We start from the raw sequence: 21,830 nt of genomic DNA, 5'->3' as shown, positions 1-21,830 counted from the left end.
TTTAGGTTTATTAGATTTTTTTTTTTTTGGTGGTTAGGAGGTCAGTCGAATTGACCAATCCCGTTGTGAGATAGGGTAGAGAAAATAACAGATAAACTATATGTATTTACTGAAAAAACGTTTTAAATGCATTTAGGAGGTTTTACTTTTAGGGATTACACAAAGGAAATTTGAGATTCTTGAAATGAGGAAGAGTATTTTTAACTTTAACATGAAAATTACTTTGCACACGGACTATTCAAAACAAATACTGAATATATTCATGGACAAATCTTTATTTTATTTTATGAAAAATACTTCACTAAGAAATATGGGTTTTTGTATATGAAAGACTTGTAATATTAACTGAAAGACTGCCAAATTTCATGAAGATATACCCAATATATTGAGAGTTATAAGTATTAAATCTGTGAAGACTTTAAACAAATACAAAAAAGGTCTTGTGGTCAGTCAAATTGACCAAGCCCGTATTGAAAGTGTAATAGGTGTTCTTGAAAATTGTATGTAATTGTCTTATTAAAAACAAAACATAGTTCTTCAGATATGTATCATTTCTGTTGTTCTGTGCCTAATGTTTTTTTAACATTTCTCTTTTAAATTTTTGTGAAATCTAAGAACTGTTGTTGAAAATACAAATTAATAATCCAAGTTTTTGTATATTTGGCCAGCTGATTAACAGTCCTGGCTATTTTCATCTCTCTAGTGTTAGTTTTTCTAACACATCCACTGTGCATAAATTAGAAACCATCATTGGGTTTCGTGTGCAAATGCTGTTCACGATGAAATATAGTAATAATGCCAATTTAGATATGGTACTTCTCTCCTCTCACATGATTACATTTCCATTTCTGTGCTGCCTTCTATATGCAAACATTTTTTTATAATGCATGCCACAAGTCTTCCACGCACTCCTATTGGAATCAAAGATTCCAACATGTCTTTCATGGAAATCATGTATCATCTCTCCACCAATAGGAGATCACTACTATCATGTGATACATGTGACTCTATGCGCCACTACCGAATCATCACTTCTCGTTTAGCAGTGCTAGAGTTTAGACTTTCTTCTTGTTCATTACTTCTCAGAGTTGTTTAACTTGATTTAATTTACTTTATTCCAAGAATTTCTTTTACTTTATTTTCAAAAGCATTTGATTTACCCGTGTTGACAATGATTTTGATCATTTGTCCCCCCCCCCCTCCCGAGAGCGCCGTGCCTTCCCAAACCCTACCTGAGGAATCTATTCAGTCCTCATCGTCTTTTTTTGAATTTTATTTTTCAGGTATGTGATGTTTTGTCTATTACTCATAATTCGTATATGAACTACATCCTTCCCCTATTACATGATTCTTCCTCCCATCTTCCTCTCATCCTCCATGGCCTTCAGATCAGCCTGCCCTCGCTTATCATAGGGCAGACTGTTTTGCCTGTTTGGGGAGCGGGACCCAAATCTCCCATTCATCTTACCAATGGCCATTATTCCCATCTTTGTCTTACCCTGATGACTCTTTTGCATTACCTCTCCTTGATCCATTTCCTGCTCCATTTGAGGCTCTTCCTCTCCCTCTTCACTTCCACATTGCCCCCCCCCCATCATCTTCAACTCTGGCCCTGTAAATGTGGTTTATTTATTTTGGGGACCTCTTGGGTTGTGATGCCATGCTGTCACAGACCCGTCTCTTGGCTTTTTATCTACAAGAACTTTGTATGAACCCGTTTTTGAGACTTTTGTGTTTAACACAATCCTCAAGTTTTTGGAGTCACGGGTACCTTCATTCCAACAACAGTCCACCCTTTCTCATCTGGTGGCCTGTTTGTCCAAGTCAGAGCCAAGCATGGCACCAATTCCTGTCTCTCGGCCCTCCCCTTTCCAACCCTTGCCTGTTCCTCCTTCCCATGGTGCCACTGTTCGTCATTTTTCACGACAACTCATGGTATGCCAATAACAGTTCCGGTGACTACCTGTTGAGTTCGGGTCCAATGGGAGCTTGTCTGGTGACCTTCATCGGTGGAGCCCTTTCATCTCCAGTGTTTGGGTTCACTGAGTTTTTTAAGAGGGATTTGTGATACTCTTCCTCCCTTGTCCTACATGCTTATTTCCTTTCCTCCTCCTCGAGATCCCTTGTCATGCCAGCATCTATCCAAGGCAGTGCATGACCTCCTCACACATCAGGTTATCGGTCCTGCTAAATGCGGTTTTGGGGATTTTACTCGCGCCTGTTTGTAGTTCCCAAAAAGACAGGGGAATAGAGGCTGGTCAATGACCTGTCCCATCTGATATGTTCATATCTCATGCTACACCATGGAATCTTACCTTACTTTTTGGTGGGCTTTTTCTCCGAGTCTTTGGATGATTAAGATGGACGTCTCCAATGCTTATCTGCATATTCCCATTTCAAAGTGTTCTCATCCTTTGATTTGTCCAATGTAGAGTATTGTACCAATTTCATGCCCTACCCTTTTGGCACCGTTTTTTTTCTATCAGGTGGTGCAAACCTTTGCTCTACATCTTCATGCTCTAGGGTTGCATCACTTTTACATGGACGACTGTCTTCTTCTTGCTCATTCCAAATGTCATACTCATCTGCTCCTCTAAGCTGCTTGGGTGGGATGGATGATCAAATTGGAGAAGTCCTTCCATCATACTAACCAGTTTCTCGTTCATCTGGGTGTTATTTTCAACACCCATCTCAGTCGTGCCCAACCTTCTCCTCTCCAACTCTGTTCTATGGAACTTGCTGTTTGGAACACCCTCTCGGCTCTTTCACTATCAGCTCATAAGGGAATATGGTCTTTGGGTACTGAGTGCTTTCAACAACCTTGTTGTGGATCATCTTTCCTGACCCAACCGGGTTTACCTGACGGAGAGGTCCCTTCATCCCCTCATTTTTTGGTGGCTTTACAATCAGTGGGGTATTCCTCATATTGATGCATTTGCTACTGCCCTAAATCACTAGTTATCTTTGTTTTGGTCCCTGGTTCTCCATCCTCGGACTTTGGCTATAGATGCCTTAAGTCAGGATTGATTGAACAAGTTCCTTTATGTCTATTCTCCTAACTGATTATTTCATCAGGTAGTCTCTTTCATCCATACCACTGCATGCAAAGTCCTTCTTATTGCTCCTTACTGGCCCACTCAACCATGGTTTCCTCGATTACTCCAGCTACAGATGTCTCTCCTTTTCCTCTTCCCTTATTCCCCAACCTTCTTCATCAACCCTAGTCACCAGTTCTGCATCTTCTACTTCATGTCCTCCATCATCATGCCTGGTATTTGTCTGGTCCTGGCAAGGAGATCTGGTATCTCATTTCAGGTAGCATTTCATTTATCTCATTCCCTTCGTCCTTCAACCATGGCTGTGTATCAGCATAAATGGAATGTTTTTTGCACTTGGGCCCTGGCTATGGGTATCTCAGCTTCTCATTCTATGGTTGCTAGTATCTCCAAGTTTCTTACGTGGCTTTTTGAGAAGGGATCTTTGGTCTCCTTGATATCGGGTTATCGGGCAGCCATATCCTATACTTTCTGTTTTTCTCATTAAAGCAGGGTCTTTATTTTTGTACTTGCCATTTTGATCCATTCTTTCCAGATACTGCTGCCACCTAGGTGTCTAGTACTTTCAGATTGGGACATTAACATGGTACTCTATTCCCTTACTTTATCTCTGTTTGAGCCCATTGCCTCGTACTGTTTGTTTACCTATCCCTTAAAGTGTATTTCCTTCTCCTCTTGGCCTGCAGGTGTCATTGGTCAGATCTGTTCACTGTCGACATCACTTGCACACTGTACCACCAAACCTATCTTCTCATTTATCTGGATTGTTTCTTTCTTCTCAAGACCTCAGCAGCTCATGATAGAAACTCCTGCTTCCCTGTGCACTATATCACAATTGCAAAACTAGAGGTTGAACTTTCAGTGACATCATATCCCCCTCGAGGTGAATTCCTGTATGTGGTGAGGGGACCTCCCAGTCCAGTGGTAGCTCATTTGTACAAATTTGTTCCCCTGTGGTGACCTTTCACCACACATCCGTGGGTTATTCAGGTTTTATCCTACAATTCCCCCTCCCCTCCTTTGTCTCAGGTACCCCTTTCTTTCCCAATACCTCGGTATCCTACTACCAGTCAGCATCTGTCCAAGGTGGTACATGACCTACTGTTTCAACAGTCTATCGACCTGTCCATCATCTTTCTCCAGACTTTTATTCCAGGCTGTTTGTCATCCCCAAGAAAACCAGAGACTGGTGGCCCGTAATAGATTTGTCTCACCTCAATCATTTTCTGATTCTGCCCTGTTTTACAATGGAGTCGTTTTTCACCCTCAGATGGGCTTTTGGTTTGTGAATAACCAAGGTGGACATCACAAATGCTTACTTACATATCATGATATCTTGTCAGTCGCAACCCTATCTTCGGTTTGTTCACCATGGGGTGGTTTATCAGTTTCGTGCATTGCCCCTTGAACTTACTTCAGCCCTGCATGTTTTTGTCAGATGGTCAAGGCATTTGCTCATCACTTACATGTTCTCTGGTTGCACTTTCATCATTACATGTATGACTGGCTACTGTTAGCTCGTTCCAAACATAAGTCTACCCATCCACACATGTCAGCTGCTCTTGTAGGTGGCTCGGGTGGGCTGGTTAATCAAATTGGAGAAGTCACTCCTTCAGCTTACCCAATATCTTGCCCATATGGATCTTTTTTTAACACCCATCTCAGTCAGCCCCAACTTCTCCTTTTTGACTTCATTTGATGGAGTTTTCAGTTCTCCATGCTCTTACTACTCCCCCTATTACAGTTCACAAGTTCTATCACTTTTGGGGATGTGGTCTTCTGTGGCAGCCTTCATCCCCATAGGTTGTGCACATATGTAGGATCTTCATTGGGCTCTTCACGACTAGTGGAATCTTGCAGGGGATCCTTTGCAGGCTTTTATTACCCTTCCTCCAACCATAGTCGACGATGTGCACTGGTGGTTGGACAGGACCCACATTTTGACGGGTGTCCCCCTCTTCTCCTTCTCATCCAGATTTATACATTTTCATGGACCTTTCCCTTGAGGGCTAGGGGGCAGGAGTTAATCAACAGGAAGCTCCAGGATGCTTGTCTGTGGCCAAGAGGTCTTATCATATCAACATCTTGGAGCTTCTCACTGTATGTTGTGCTTTGGTTCATTTTCTCCATCTGGCCAGAAATCATATGATAATGATCCATTCTGACAATTCTACAGGGCGACACCCATTCTCTGTTCATAGGTCAGGGGGTAAGAGATTCCCCCAGTCTCATGAACTTGAGGTGAAAGTGGTATGATCAGAAGTTATAATTTTCCTATACTGAAAATGTATTTCCTGTAGGTACTTATCTTTTCTAACCCTTCCTCTCCATTACTAATCAGTGCTTCCATTTTTGCCAACACTTGAAGTGATAGTTTGTTTGAATTGAATATAGGGAGTCACGTGCATCAAAAGAGTGTGTCTTGCTCTTATCGGTTAAAGGTTATCACATGATAATTTGCATGCGAGACACATTAGAATTCATCAATTCAAGGTGGATGTGGGTTTTAAGACTTGTGGATGTGCAAAGGATTTCTTGCATATATAGGGAAGCACTGAACGAGAATAGCAATTTATGTTAATAGAGGTAAGTACTTATTGGAAATACATTTTCAGTAAAGGAAAATTATAACTTTTGTACTAAAAATACAGGAGGAGTCAGCAAGTAAGTGATTGGGATTAGCTTTTAAGTGAGGCCTATTTGTCCATGAAGTTTTAAAACCTGTTGTAGGAGAAATAAATTACTTTTCTTTTTGTTAAGTGTATTGTACTTTTCATTATTTTTCTGAATAATCCAAAAGAATCCCACTACTCAATAGAAACCTTTACAACAGTATTAAGTGTTAATGTTTGAGATGGCTCTCCAGAATCCAATTCCATGCAGGAGTGAAAATAATTTCAAAAAGAAAGAAAGATGCAAGTGCATAGACATCTAAGTACGAAATATGTTTAGTGAAATTATAATTCAAATTACTGATGGTACTTTATAAAATTATAAAACTGCTTGACAGAAGTACCATTTGCTCACGTGAGTAGGTCACTGTCCTTCTCTCTGCAAAAATTCTTTACTTGAATGCCCTTTTGTGTATTTATAAGATAATTTTAATGTCAGTCTCTATACTAAATCTCATGGGATGGATGTAGTGTCACACAGACAAAATACACTTATTTTAACCTTTAGGACATTTACTTATAGGATGACCAAATGCCATTTTTTCTTTTCTGTTACAACAGATTTAAATTATTTTTAAAATACAGTAATTTAATAAGTTTTTAATAAGACACTTGGTTTATAATTTTGATCCATCTCCATTTCTAATCTTCCTCTAGCTATTTGGTTTCGTTAAACATTTTTGTTGAAAAGTCCAAGTAGTTTGGCTTTATTGCTCTAAGAATTGAAACATCCAGTTTATAAAGTCCAGAACTGTAACATGAGGGGTGAGGATTTTCATGTAGAAGGAGTGGCCTTATTACTTGAAAGAGTTGAACATTTAGTACAGGAAGTTTTTACTTGTTACTTAAAGGATTAGATTATTCTTTTAGAAAGTCTTGCGTTACTGCTTGAGGGCTTAAAACATTCATTTCAGAAGTCTGGCCATCTTATTTCAGGAGGTAAAACATTAATGTCAAGAGATATTAATTTTCTTTAGTATATATGTTGTTATTGTTGTTTTCTTGACAATAAGTATCCTTTTTTTTTGGCGCATATTTGTGCACAACCTTTTGACTAGTAAGTATTGCAATTTATCGTATTTTACCTCTTGAAAATTATTTTTCCATCGTCTATTGATTAACTTGGGTAAATATTTCAGTTACATTTTTAAAGGTTATATCCACTTACAGTTTAAGTGCTGCACTTTTAAGTATTTTTTCACTTATTTTTATGTGATATTTAGTTGGATTGTTTTATTATCTTGAATATATCTGTGGTTTTTTCAGAGAGCCAGTCCCTTGATGCAAAGATTTGTTCCTTTTGCTGCTGTAGCTGCAGCAAATTGTGTGAACATTCCTCTCATGAGACAGAGGTAAGAACAGTACTAACTTTAAACAATGAGATATAAATGACTTGGGTAGTTATATTTTTGTAAGACAATATTATATTGTAGTTTTAAACACTATGATCTTTGGTCCCATATGGTTTTTCTGAAAAGAAGGGGTATAAATGAATTTGTACCACACTACGTTCATCATAATTCAAAACAGATTTGTGTAGGGTGTTTATATAGAAACAACAGACTGACTACTGTAATGTCTCTTATTGTAAAAATTGTTTGTCTTGAGTAGTATTTTAGAATATTGTTAGTTCACCTTTTTCCTCCACTTCTTACTTCAAATTAACTTGTCCATTTGCCAGTTAGAGTTTAAAAATAAGCTATGTAAACACAGTCATGGTAATGGTAATTGTGTTATTAAAACTAGTTGGCTTAAGTAACTAATAAAGCATAATGTTTCACTATGACAAATATGATCATTTTTGTCCATTTATTATTGATATATTACCTCCACTCACATAAATAGCTATCCTATTCTTAACAGTTAGAATTGAATTTGCCCGTGGGGTGGGGGGTAGACCCTGATCATCCTGTTCGTTTATCCCATGCCCAATTTTCATGCCTTCATATTACCCTATCTACACTCCTACGATACTTATCTACTATCCACATCCTTTTCGAGGTGATCTACAGAGGTTCTGAGAGTTTTTCGAGGGATTGCCTCTCCCTGTTTACCTCCATGTTGGCACATTTGTCTTCTTCAGCTCTAGACTTACACACATGGTTTCTCTGTTTTTGGAAACTCTTGGGGACGGACGTGGCCTTGTTCCAGTTTTGTTTACTGCCTACTTATCTCTGGGACTTGTGTATAGCCCCTTTTTGTCAGCAGTATGTTTTTAGTAATATTCCTGAGACTTTGGAATCTTGTGTGGAGTTGGTGCAACAGTAAACTGCCCTTTCTTATTTGGTGGATCATTTATCCCATTATAAGCCTAGACATGCCCCTATTACTGTTTTCCATCCAATTCCTTCTCATCCATTACCTGTTCCTCCCTACAGGTGTTGCCTTTTTTGTTGTTTTATTCAATGCAAGTGGACATATCGCCAACAGTACCAGTGACTACCCAGTGGGTTCTTGTCCAATTTTGTTCCTCTTTTGTGACTTTTCACCACAGATCTTTGGGTTATTCGGGTATTATCTGAGGGACTTGTCATCCAATTTCTTTCCTCTCCTCCATTATCTCAGATACCCATTTCTTTTTCATTGCCTCAGGATCCTTCCATCAATCTGTTCAAGGTGGTACAAGATCTTCTCTCCCAATAGGCCATCGAACCTATCAATCATCCTTCTTGAGGTTTTTATTCCACGCTGTTTGTAGTATCCAAGAAAACCAGGGATTGGTGGCCTGTGATTGATTTGTCCTGCCTCAATCAATTTTTGGTTGTAGGCCAGTTTACAATAGTCTTTTCTCACCCTCAGGTGGGCTTTTTTCCGTGTTTGTGGATGATGAAGGTAGACATAGCGAATGCTTACCTGCATATCCCAATATCCTATCACTCAAAACTCTATCTTCAGTTCGTTCATCACGGGGTAGTTTATCAATTTTGTGCCCTGCCCATCAGGCTTGCTTTGGCCCCATATATCTTTTGTTTGGTGTTCAAAGCATTTGGCTAATGTTTACTTGTTTGGAAGTTGTTCCATTATTACATGAATGACTGACTTCTGTTAGCTTGTTCTGAACAGGAGTCTGCCCATCACACTCATCTGCTGCTCCTGGAGGCAATTTGTGTTGGCTGGTTAATCAACTTAGAGAAATCATTCCTTATACCTACCCAATATCTTGTCCATTTGGATGTCTTTTTCAACACTTATCTCAGTCAGACACAACCTTCTTCTCTTCCATTTTGTTCAATGGAGCTTTCAATTCTCCATGCCCTTACTACTCCCTCTTTTTCAGCTTGTGAGATTCTATAACTTTTGGGATTGTGGTCTTCCATGAAAGCCCTTATCTCCTTGGATCAAGCACATATGCGGTCTCTTTAGTGGACTTTGCACGACTAATGGAATCTTGTGTGGGATCCATTGGAGGCTCCTATTTCCTTTCCTCCTTCCCTTGTAGACAACCTGCATTGGTGGTTGGACAAGGCACCCATGTCAGTGAGTGTTCCACTTCCTCACCCTCATCCAGATTTACATATCTTCACAGACGCTTTCCTTCAGGGCTGGGGGGCATGGGTCGATCAGCAGGAAGCTTCAGGTCAGTGCTCTCCTGCTGAAACATCTTACCATATCAACATCCTGGAGCTTTTGGCTGTACGTTGTGCCTTGGATCATTTTCTTCATCTTGCCAGGAATCATCTGGTCATTGTCCATTCTAATTCTGCAGTGGTGGTTTATATCTATTACCAAGATAGCACCCTTTGTGGTCAAACCTTGGCTGCACCCATTCTCATTCCCTTTGTGACTAGACCTTGGATCTCTTTTTCTTTTTTTTTGGCCCACATGCTTGGCATTCATATCATTATGTGTCATGTTTTGAGTGCATTCAATCTTGTTGTGGATCGTCTTTCCCATCCAAAGTTTATCGAATGGAGTGGTTTCACGATCCTCTTGTTTTTCAGTGGCTATACCTTCAGTGAGGTACTCCTCACCTGGATGCATTTGCCACAAGCATCAATACCAAATTACCTCTGTTTTGGTTTTTGGTTATTCATCCTCTTACTCTGGCTATTGATGCTTTCAGTCAAGATTGAACCAACAAATACTCGTAGATTGATCTTCCCATCCATCTTCTTCACAAGGTGATATCAATCATACATGCCACATCATGTTAAGTCCTTCTGATTGCTTTTTACTGGCTAGTACAACCATCATTCCCACACCTCCTCCTTATATTATGTATTTCCGCACTTGGCTCTTTGATCAAGGGTATTCTGTCTTCTCCATCACAGGTTATTGGGCTGCCTTATCCCATACTTTTTGTTTTTCCTAGTACCATAAAGTTTTTACCTCTCCTATTCTGTCCTTCTTGTTGCATTCCTTCCAGATTACTCATCCACCTCAGCATGCTGTCCTTCTGGATTGGGATGTTAATATGGTTCTTCACTGCCTCACTTTGCCTCCATTTGAACCACTGCCCTCATGATCGATTTTTCAATGATCCCTTCAGACCTATTTCCTTCTCCTCTTAGCCTGTGAATGCCGGAGGTCAGATTTATTTGCCATCAACATTTAACTTACTCTATATCACTCCACATATATTCTCTTTTACTTGGATTGATCATTCCTTACCAAAACTTCAGCGGCTTGAGAGGGTAATTCCTCCTTCTTACTTATTTTCCTTCCTTCCAGTTACCATCTTTATCCTTGGTCAGATCTGCATAGGCTACTATGTCCTGTCATGCTCTTCATTGCTATGTTGCCTGCATGGCTTTCTTCCATGGTGCCCATTCCCAATTATTCATTCCTTAGCAGACATCCTCTGTTTGTGAACTTACTCCTTCCACCTTGACCAATTGGGTTCAGCTTTTAATTCAGTTGGCTTATTCTTCTTTATCATCTTCTTCCTGTAATTGTTCCAGGTATCTTCTCATCAGATCAGGCACCTTACCTTTTCCCTGGCATCTCATCTCCATCGTCCCTTGGAGGAAATTCTTCAACCAAGCATGTGAACTATTTCACATACGTTCATATTTTGCTATTTGCTTTGGATTACTGTATCTTCCTCTTTGGGTTATATTATTATGCCTGTAGCCATTCTTCAGATTTTGGTGAGGCTGGGACTGGATAAGTTATCTTTTATATCTCTGTCTCTTTTCAGGGACTTTCCCTTTTTTTTCTGTTTTACTGTCTGGATCCCACTCTATGGCGAGTGATGCATGACCAGGTATGCCTCTCATAGTCAAATCCACACTCTCAGGCCATGTTGACTGCTTATTTCTATCTTCCATGGCCATAACACCCTCACTGTTGAGATGGGGTGTTCCACATGATCGCTTGCTGATTTGTACTCGCGATATATTTGCTTCATTAATATGCTCATCCCAGACCGTACTCACCCATGGATTACATGGGTAAAGCAGAAGGGGACAGCTACCCATCCTTTCCATGCCTTCTATTGCTTTTTGAAAATAGGGTTTAATTGCACTGTCTCAGGTGTTGATGTTCCTCTGGACTCTCCGCCACTCTTTCTACCCTTTCTTCTTCCAGTGTAGTATGGGAGTCCTTACCACTTTCCAGTTCCAAGCCTCTGGGGTGGTGGACCATGAAGGCATTCTCCTGAATGTGATAATGATAAATTATACATGTAATGTTAAAATCATTCAGTTTAGAGTAGGGCATTGGTGTCCTGCTTGTGTAGATGAGATGTTCACCAATTTTATGCTCCATCTCTGTACAGGGGATGTGGCAGCTTTGGAGTGAGCCGTCAAAATTACAGTTCACCCCTTTGATTGAGATCCCTCATCCTACCACTGTGTGAATGTTGGTTCCCAGTGGCTGGGTTTTGGATTCAGAGCTGAACCAATCAACATGTATCACAGGTGTTTCTGTTTCTCATTCAGTTATCCTCTTGCTCCTCCATCTGTGTTGTGAGTCACGATGGAGGTACTTACAGGTTAATAAGGTTCTTCCTCTTATGCTATCCCTCCATGATTTTATTATATCGAGGATGTTATTATTCTAGGGGCAGTTTCTGTCAGATTTGTTTTGAGTGAGATAATTTACATTAGGATTGTAGTTAACTTGCCACTGTTATGTATCAAGAGAGTGTGTTGCACCTTTAATGTTGGAAAGTTGTTGCATGATGATTTACATGCAAGATGCATTTGAATCAGTTGATTGTAAGGTATGTGGGAGCTCAAGGCTTGTGGCATGTGAAACATGTTTTTGCATATAGAGGGCAGTATTGAAGGAATAGCTATTTATGTGAGGGGAGGTAAGTACTTATTGGAAATAAATTTTCACTATAGGAAAATTATAACTTATGTGTAGTCTTATTATTTTATAGTGAATTGACTGATGGCATTGCAGTATTTGATGATAATGGTCAAAGAGTTACAGAGTCAAAGGTAAATGCACTCATTATCTGTATTTGTTTGAACAACTCGCATATCTGTTCAACCCTTGCACTACTGCCATGGTAGATTACACCGACCATTTGACCACAAAATGACCAGTAGGGTTTCCATATTATAACTCTTAAAATGTTTTGTGTATCTTCATGAAATTTTTCAAAGATTTAGTTAAAATTACAAGTCTTTCACAGACAAAAACTGAATTCTTAATTATTTTTAGTAAAAATTTGTACATGAACGTATGGAGCCAGTGTTGTACAAGGTGTGAATATATTATTGCTTTTTACTCCTAAATGCTTAATTCCAAAATATACTTTCCTCCTCTAACACTTACAGCTATTACTTAACAACAAAGATTTCTTCCTTTGCCCATTTAAGCATTGGTCTGATTTTTTCTCCATTTCTCCCATCTTTTATGTCTCACTTAATTGCCTTGAGGATATTTCTCTTGTGACACTCTCCACCTGTGTGAACGTGCCCTCGATCATGGTACTGTATAAAAGCACCTCATTCACATAATGTTATCACTTTTCATGAAAAAGCATTTGCTGATGGATTTCTCCATCCATACTACGATCATTGGAGATACTTTGAGCAATCTTAGTGTCACCTTAGTGTTTTTTTGTTTATTTTATTATTGGCAAGCCAATATGTGGTATGAATTCCCAGATTATTGTTTCGGGCACAGAGGCAAATCAGGTCTCTCCTATCCCACCTCTAATATATGGTGGGGTAGGGGGGTCACTCTCAGTTGATACTTTCAGTGATCTTATTCATAATGAGATGGACACGTATTCAGTTCAGTGGTGTTTATGTGAGGAGCTCTGAACCTGCAATTGAGGGCAATCCTTAACATTCTGGAGAGAATTTCTAGTCACTTTTTCTTGTGTCTTTATTTATTCTGTTAGCTTTTCAGGCTGCCTATGAGACAGTGGTAATTTTGTGGGCTTACAATGCTGAAATCCAGGGTTTGATTCTCTGTTGTGGACATAGCAGATGGCCCAATGTTGTTTTGTTCTAACAAAAAATCTTACTTGACAACATGTTGTTCCAAACTGTGGTAATCAGAACAATCTTTAAAAGACATGAAAAAGGAGGCCACTTTGTGATAAGCTGCCTTTGATTTTTCTTCAATTGGTGCATTAAATATGATGTTTTGGGTCTTTCTCCAGTAGCTGTTGAGCTTGCATTTGCTTGATGGCTGTAAGGTCTGGGAGCGAATATTTAGTTTTCTTTACATCCATGGACATTGTGCACGAGGTTGAGATACAGCAGTTCATGATTTTTACTTCTGGACTAGCATCTGCACCATATGGACTAAGCTGATTCAAAAGAGCTTTTTCTTGTCACCTCCATTACCTAGCCCTGTGCACACACCATTTAATGGATGTGTGGTTCTGCTGGCACCATCTCGTCAAGTGTCAAAACGTCACACCTGGATTTTATTTTCAGAACAATCAAGGCAGACTTACTCCTCAGAGCTGAGACATCTATTATTACTCCAACTCAATATCCTGTAATCAACAAAATGAGAACATATGAGAAGTTTCTCCTAAAACTTGATTAAATCAGAAATTTTACAATATTGTGCCAATTTATATATTTTTTTCATGATACTGTTTTGTTTAATAGCTGTGTTTGCTTAAACAAAAATTTTATATATAAAGCCCTCTGAGTATTATCTGTCATGAGAATGTCTTCATTTTACACTATCTTTATTACAATAGTAGCTGGGCTGAAAGCACGTGAATAAGAATTAAATAATATTTCAACAACTTAGCTCTTCTTAAAAGGATATAAATCACTAACAGAATCCCCCCCCCTTGTAACACTCTAAAGGCCTTTCTGCACTTCTACAAGCTAATCAAAAACACTGCTTTCATGAACAGTTTTACTGTACTATATAAATATTTTAGTTGATAAGTTGTAAGCCTGTAAACTTACCTCTAACCTCCTGGGGTACACACTTTATACCTGGAACATATTTTCTGCATCTTATCATGAGAAACGTTTGAGGACACAAAACTCCTCAATCAAGTTAACTGCAGATGTTTTTTGTTTTTGTGCATTAGGCATTCAATATCTCAAACATAGGAGAAGTGGCTTTAAAAAGTCATGCTGCCAGCATGAAGCATATGTGTTTGTGTTCGACAAGCGGTGGACTATGTTCGTCAGGAAGAATATAATCTTTTTTTTTAAATAGAAGTGATATTCTAACTAACTTTGCTCGTCCACCCCCAGCTGACACAGTCACAAGTACGTGTACCTCACAGCAATCACTGACACCATTTATGTCAAGGTTGGATTGTTTAAAATCTGAAATTCTGTGGACATTGAAAATTGTTAAATCGCATTACTCCTTCAGTAACATTCAAATGTCAGTTCACTCTTAACTAAAATGTTTTCAGACTCAATAATTTCAATACAGTTTTCATGTGACAAGAGGAAATATGCTTACTTGTGTACTTTTAGAATAGCATCATATCTGAAATCTATTCTCTCTAAGAAAGTCAATGACATAAGTGGATATGATTTGTTCTTTGATGAAAGCCTAAATCACAAGAACAGAAAAAAAACAGATGGGTGTCCATGCACGGATTGGGGAAGATGTCTAGGTCAGTATCAGACTGTCAGTATATAATTAACAACAACATCAATAAGAAGAATAAAAATAATAATAATTGTAATACTACTATTACTAATATTTATTTTTCTTTGATGCAGTCATATAGATAAATAAAATACAGATGAAAGGTTAATTAAAATATACCTTCCAAAACATGCTTACCTCCTCTCACACTTATTGCCAGGGTTCCTTCTTTTGCACATATAAGCATTAGTCTGATTTTTTCTCACTTACTTAAGTCTTTTATACCCCATTTAATTGACCTTGGAGATATTTGCCTTATGACACTCTTCACCTACATCAATGCACTCTCTATCCTGGTACTGTATAAAAACATCTCATTCACATAATATTCTCACTTTTTCTTTACAAAGCGTTCACTAATGGGTTTCTTCTCCATACCAGTACTACGATAAACGGAGTTACTTTGCACGTTGAATTTCGAGAGAAAAAATTATGATTAGCAAGTCAATATATGGTTTCAATTCCTGGATTATTATTTCCATCACAGAGGCAAATCAGGTCTCTCCCATCCCATCTCTGGTATCTAGCATCGTACAACAATTAGAGTGAGGGATGGGGAGTCACTCTGGGTTGAGACTGTCAGTGATCTTATTCTTAGTGAGATGAAGACATATATTTGGTTCAGTGATGTTTCTCCAGGATGAAATTGAGGGCGATCTTGGACATTCTGGAGAAAATTTTTATTCACTTTTTCCATGGATGACTGGTTACTGCTGGCACCATCACGTCAAGTGTCCAAACATCACACCTGGAATTTACTTCCAGAACAACCATTGCAGGCTTCAGAGCTGAGACATCAATTATTGCTCCAACTCAATATGTTGTCAGTCTGGGTATCTTTTTTTTAATACATATCTCAGTTGGGCTCTTACTTCTGTCTCCTTCTTCCACTGCATGGATAGTTCTTTCTCTTTAGCAAATGTGGGCATCACTCAAATCCCTCATGGCTTTGGGATGATTGCACATAAGATTCTCTTAATGGTCTTTATGGATGGGACATAAACATTGATTTACTGGATTCCCCAGTTTCCTTATTCAGGATCTTCTTTGCTCTCGAAGGGTTGTAAAATTGAGACAATACTAACATAGGGGTTTCTCTGCCACCACCTCATCCAGAGATCTATATCTTCATAAATACCTTGCTTCAGGGATGGGGTGCACATCTCAACAGTCAGGAATTTCATGGTTTATGAGAGGATGATGAGGCTTACTGACAGAACGTTTTAGTACTTCTTGCTCTTCAAAAGGTGATTCTTCATGGTCTGGGCTTATTAACTCTTTGAACGCAATGAACCTTTAAACCCCTTTCTGCGCATATCATGAGATTTAACTGAGTTAAATACAAAATTGAATTAAACCACTTTTCTGTAAACGTATTTTAATGAAATTACTAATATCAAGTACGTTATAATTTAAGGTTTTATATTATCTAAGTTTTATTCCTTTATTTTAAAATGAAAAATCTGAAACAGCAATTAAAACTGCAGTTTTTGCTGTCACGTGATCCACTGTTTTTAAAATTCTCAAGTGTAAGAGGTTTTACACAAGAAACTATGAGTTCCTAATAAATAGACTGTCAGCATAGACAGTCAAAGTACAGTTCCAGCTGTCTCTCATTAGCTGGGGGGAAACTTCAAGAATTTCTCCTGATGTGAAATAATATTCTAATATTTCTAAGTTTAAGGTCAGCCATGCCCACTTGCAAAGTCAAAGCTGTTGTCAAGCAACACTTTGAAGTTGAATGGCATGTTTATAACCAATAGAAAGAGCAGAATTCACAATATTCAGTTATAACCTGAAGAAACATCTACCTGTGTATGGATCTGTAATATAAATTAGAAAATAAGCTAAGTCCATTGTTGTCTTGAGGGGTATGTAATGGTTGGCAAGTGTTTCTTGCCTTATATGTATTAGTTTGCTAAACAGTTAGATTGCATTTAGGTTTTACATTTATATCTTAATTAATTATGTATTTATTTGTGTTTACCAAAATGTCTAAGCAAGATGGCATCATTCATGTGTGCAAGCATAAGTGTTTGGAATTTGTGCATGAGACTTGCCCAGACTCGCTCTATAATAACAACAGAGCACTGCGTGGGACATGTTGTGAATCTTGGGATAATGAATAAATGACAAAGAATTGAAAATGAAAATGAAAAAATAAACAAAAAGGAAAATATAATGATGTGAAATTATGTATATGACAAAAAAGAAATTTGAAAAATATTCTGCAAAAACTTAAAAAGTATGTACTTACTTCCATTTCTTAATTTTAAACATTTTATTGCACTGTACGTTGATGATGGTATCTGGAGTTAAAGATATAACAGAGAAAATGGAAATCAAAATATAAACATTTACCTTAAAAACTTTTGATATTCATTTAGAAAGTTCTAGAGATTATACAAATGAAATGTGAAAACTGTGAGATAAGAAATAGTATTTGTAAACTCAAAATAAAAATCACACTGCATGTGAACTATTCAGGTTAAATAATGAATGTATTATTATTATTAATAGTAGAAAAAATCAAAATTAAATATTTTATTTTTCTAAAAGACCGTTCAAGTCAAATTTAAAACTATTTCATCAACTAGTTTCATTTTTATGAAGAACTTTGATGAAAGTTGCATACTTACTTACAATGTAAGTAGATTGCAGTCAAAGGATTAAGGGGAACATTGTCAGACTTCACTCTGACAGTTCCATTGTGGTGTCTTGCATTTCCTGTCAAAGGGCATTTGGTCCAGGGCTCTTTGTTTTCAAACCTTGGATTTCCTTTATCAGGACCACTTCTGTCATATCACCCTACAAGCTTTCCATGTTCCACAGGTGATGAATGCAGTAACAGATCAATTGTCTCGATCCAAATGTATTCTCCCAACAGAATAGATGCTGCAGTACAAGGTTTTCTGTTGGATTGGCTCTCTTTTTGAAACACTGGTGATTAGTGAGTTGACCACTCATTGGAACACCCAACTACTGACAATTTGGGCTCCTGTACCTATCCTTGATGCTTTGGCAATGGATGCATTCCATCATGACAGGATGGGATTAAAACTGTAGGACTTCCCTTCAATTGATATGTTACCCAATGTATAAACTATGATTTGCCCCAACCCATTGTTGTGTCATGTTGATAGCACTGAATTGGCACCTACACCCTGGTTTCTTCTTCTGCCAAACCTTAGGGAGTGCCCATTTCTTCTTCGGCCATAATGGAGATAATGACCTCACTGATCCCTCCACCTCAATGTGGGATTCAAGCAGTAAATGTGAGCGGAGGTAATTATGTTTTGGAAGTTTACATTTTCTTAAATTGAAAATGTATTTCCAATAATACTTACTTCTTTTCACACTTTCCCACCCTTCCTCTCCACTAAGAGCCATCTCAAAAAAAAGTGATAACATTATCTGAATGAGATGTTTTTTCTCAGTACCAGGAGAGGGTGCTTTCACACAAGTGGAGAGTGTCATGAGACAAATATCACCAAAGGCAATTAAGTGGGGTATAAAAGACTAGAGCAAGTGAGAAAAAATCAGACCAATGCTTATATGGGTAAAGGAAGAAACCCTGGCATTTGAGTAATAGCTGTAAATGTGAGAAGAGGTATGTATTATTGGGATTACATTTTCGATTTAAGAAAATGTTCACTTTTTAATTATTTTCTTAAAACATGGAACAATAATTAATAAATATATAGACAAGCAATGATTTCTACTACATACAATGTTACAAAATTGACTTGCACTCGCACGTCATACTTGCTAAGCTTCGCCATAAGCCTTGTTCCTTCTCTTAAGTGGCAGAGGAAGTCAAATTAATTTTTGTAGATTTCAAAAATGCATATTAGAAAACCAAAAAATTATTAATTTACTATACTTGTATGCAAAAAAATCACTGTAATTTATCTGGATTTCTAACTAAGCTATATCTGGGTTTAAAAAAATCTCATTTCTGTTCAGAGTAATGACATATTCAACAGACTTCAGCATATTTAGTAAAACTGCAGCCTCCTCCTTCAAGCCAGTTACAAATGATTATTAGATTTACTTAGTTGATGATTGTGCTCTTTTTGTTGATTATATACACATACTTTATAGATGTTGGCATGAGTAGACAAAACGTTTTAAAACAATAGAGTTGTAGGAGGGGCTACTCTGGTAAATTAGTTAAATATATTGATATCTCAGCAAATCAAATGGTGGGAGGTTCTTATTTTATATTCTAACTTGTCAGTTTCTGAAATTCTATAGATATTGTATGATAGGCTTTATACAGTATAAACTGACCAATAAGACAATGGCACATGCAACGTGACACATAAAAAATATATTTAGCATTTTGTTTTCGATATTTTATTTTGAATTAAGATACTAAAACAGATATAATATTAAAATTTGAATTATAAACTACATTTTTATGCTAATTTTATAAACATATGTTCATAATAAATTTGTTTAAATAAATTTGGAAAATAAGTCTAAAACATTGTGACGTGTGGCCTTTTACTTGTACATAATGGACAGTTGTTTATTACTTTACACAAAAGAATAACTAGATTTTATTAATATGATTTGAAGTACGTTAATAGGTATCCTTTACAAAATAAAAACCTTTTATTTATTTTTATGTTTTTAAATCTTTACTTCTAACCAACTTTTAATTTCAGGTAGTAGTCAGATCAAAAGTTGACAAACTAGAGTATAACTTTAAAAGAAAATTATATCAGGTCTAAGTTATTTTTACATTTACACTTTTATGAAATTGCCAACAGAGACTAACAATACTTTACCATAAAATTTTGTATCATTTTATGATTATTTACATCTACATACAACAAACTGCTTTTTTTTTGAAGACTTTAAATAATTATTTACTTTAGATTTCTGTACATCAGGTGCTAATACTGTGACTTTCTTAACCCTGCGTTAATCTTCTGTAAAAATTTTTCCATAGTCAATCTTCTGAGGTCCGAGCAGACCTCATCATAAAAAATTAATAATAATAAATGATAATAAATTATTATTTTGGAAACAAAAAACACTAACACTCAAAATATTTTTCCTTTATTAATCAATAAATGAACATTGAATATTACAGCTTGTTTATTTTTGACCACCTAAACTAAATGTAACAATTTAACACAAATTAGCCGAATACTGAAGCTACTGAGAACAACAAACGTGTAAATGCTTCCATCTGTTGGCGCTGATGTTTACAAAATATTTGGGATTCATGAAGACCCCAGAAAACTAATGCAGGGTTAAGAAACTTCAAATTAAAATACTTTTTTTTTAAAATGGTAAGAGTGTGGAATTTTATGAAAATTATTATTATTACTAACAGTTATGTTTTCCATGTATTTAATATTGCTTTTTAAGGTTGCTGCAGCTAAAGCAATTTCTCAGGTTGTGTTTTCACGTATTTTCATGGCAGCTCCTGGAATGAGTAAGTTAGTTGAACTTATGATGTTACTAAACAAAAGATAATTTTATAACAAGCTAGGTTTTAAAATTAATTTTCTCTGAAACAAACCTTTATGCATGTATTATGTGGAATGTGCCATAATTCGTATAAATAGTAATAGCTGTTTGACTTAGAGCTATATGTAATGGCCATTCAGTTGTTGACATAAGCCTTTAATTATTACTCATCACATAAAGAATCAGTTTGTCTAATTAATTGTTTTGGTATTTTAAATAAATAGTCTTATTATAAACTTTTTATGATAAATAATTTTTGATATTATTTGAAGATCAGTGTACAGCTTTACTTTGTTTTAAAATATATATGTTTACGTACTGAAATTTGTTTCAAGGAAAACTTTGGCAGTTATTGTGATTCATTGGTATGAATGCATAAGGGCAAGCCCCTGACTGTAGCAGTATAGATACATAAGTCCAAGAAAGCAATACCTTAGAAAGGTGGAAAACAGAATGGCTTGGAGTAAATGTCTAGATCACAATGTACTTGAATAACTTATTGAATAAAAGAGAGCATACAGAAATTCATCAGAGTCATTGTAACTGTATGGGAGATGCAAGGAGCGGCTTGCAGAGCTAAAATATTCCATACATTTTTAATCAACCTTCAGGTTTTTTAGAATAAAAGTATTGGCATAAGGCAGGTGAAGCTAAAACCTTTGCGTATATCTCATATTTTAGGGCTCCCTGGTGGCTCCGTGATAAGTCTTGGACTTTATTATGCAAAATACTGTGTTTTGTTATGCATAGTAGGCACAGCACAAATATTCCATTGTGTAGCTTTGTGCTTAATACTAAACAAAACAAAATATTTTATTTTAGGAGATTGTATTATATAACATCGAAATAATATTTATTATTTTCAAAGAATGGTTAACATTCTTTAGTTTATAAAAGTACAACATAATTGTGATTGCAGTAATGTTAAACAGAATTTTAGTTTTTATAATATGGTGATGTGAAAACTGCAAGTGAAGCTTTGAATGAATACAAGTTAATTCCTGATGTAGACGAAAAAATGCTAATTAAAATACTAACCTGTTTGATGGAATTATCACATTCGCAAGTCAACTGTATGTTACTGTGATGATCTGCATTTCTTCTGAACACAGATTGGACTAGAATATTTTAAAGTTTTCAACTTATGAGTTCAACTCTGTAAATTAGAAATAATTTTCAAAGCAAATTTTTCCCAAATCTTTTATGTCACTCTTGAAATTTGATATACCACTTGTGTTTTACAGCATTTGTAAAACTTGTATAGAAGCTGGAAACATAGTTTAAGGAACCCAGTAACTTGAACACTTTTAGAATGTCAACTTTCACTTATCGTTGTTTAATGTGAATGAGGTAAAAAGTGAAAATTAAGTTGTGGCAATAGTGATGTTATAGTTAGCTATGGTGACTCACCCACCCCTCCCCCACAACATCATAGAAGTGTGCATGTTGTGTTCTTTTGCTGGTATATATATCACAAAATGTATTAGGTTGTCAAGAAATTAATGTCGCTTTTTAGTCGAAAAACCCGAACAATTTATATATCAAAACAAAACATTTATTATCATTATCA

At 36.7% G+C, this 21,830-nt stretch overlaps 1 protein-coding gene across 6 annotated transcripts in view; it reads left to right on the top strand.

The window, feature by feature from the left end:
* LOC106460528 (sideroflexin-2-like) overlaps window positions 1-21,830 on the top strand; it is a 108,474-nt gene that overhangs the window by 54,979 nt on the left and 31,665 nt on the right. For all 6 annotated transcript variants that reach the window (XM_022387276.1, XM_022387274.1, XM_022387275.1 and 3 more), the window contains exons 6-8: window positions 6,995-7,080; window positions 12,057-12,117; window positions 20,159-20,225. In XM_022387276.1, coding sequence (XP_022242984.1) covers window positions 6,995-7,080; window positions 12,057-12,117; window positions 20,159-20,225 — 214 coding nt within the window. The remainder of the gene's footprint in view (window positions 1-6,994; window positions 7,081-12,056; window positions 12,118-20,158; window positions 20,226-21,830) is intronic.

This window comes from Limulus polyphemus, unplaced genomic scaffold (genome assembly GCF_000517525.1).
Source record: "Limulus polyphemus unplaced genomic scaffold, Limulus_polyphemus-2.1.2 Scaffold787, whole genome shotgun sequence".
NCBI classification, from domain to species: domain Eukaryota; kingdom Metazoa; phylum Arthropoda; class Merostomata; order Xiphosura; family Limulidae; genus Limulus; species Limulus polyphemus.
The sequence above is the reverse complement of the archived record's forward strand: the minus strand, read 5'-3'. Positions and strand labels throughout refer to the sequence as shown.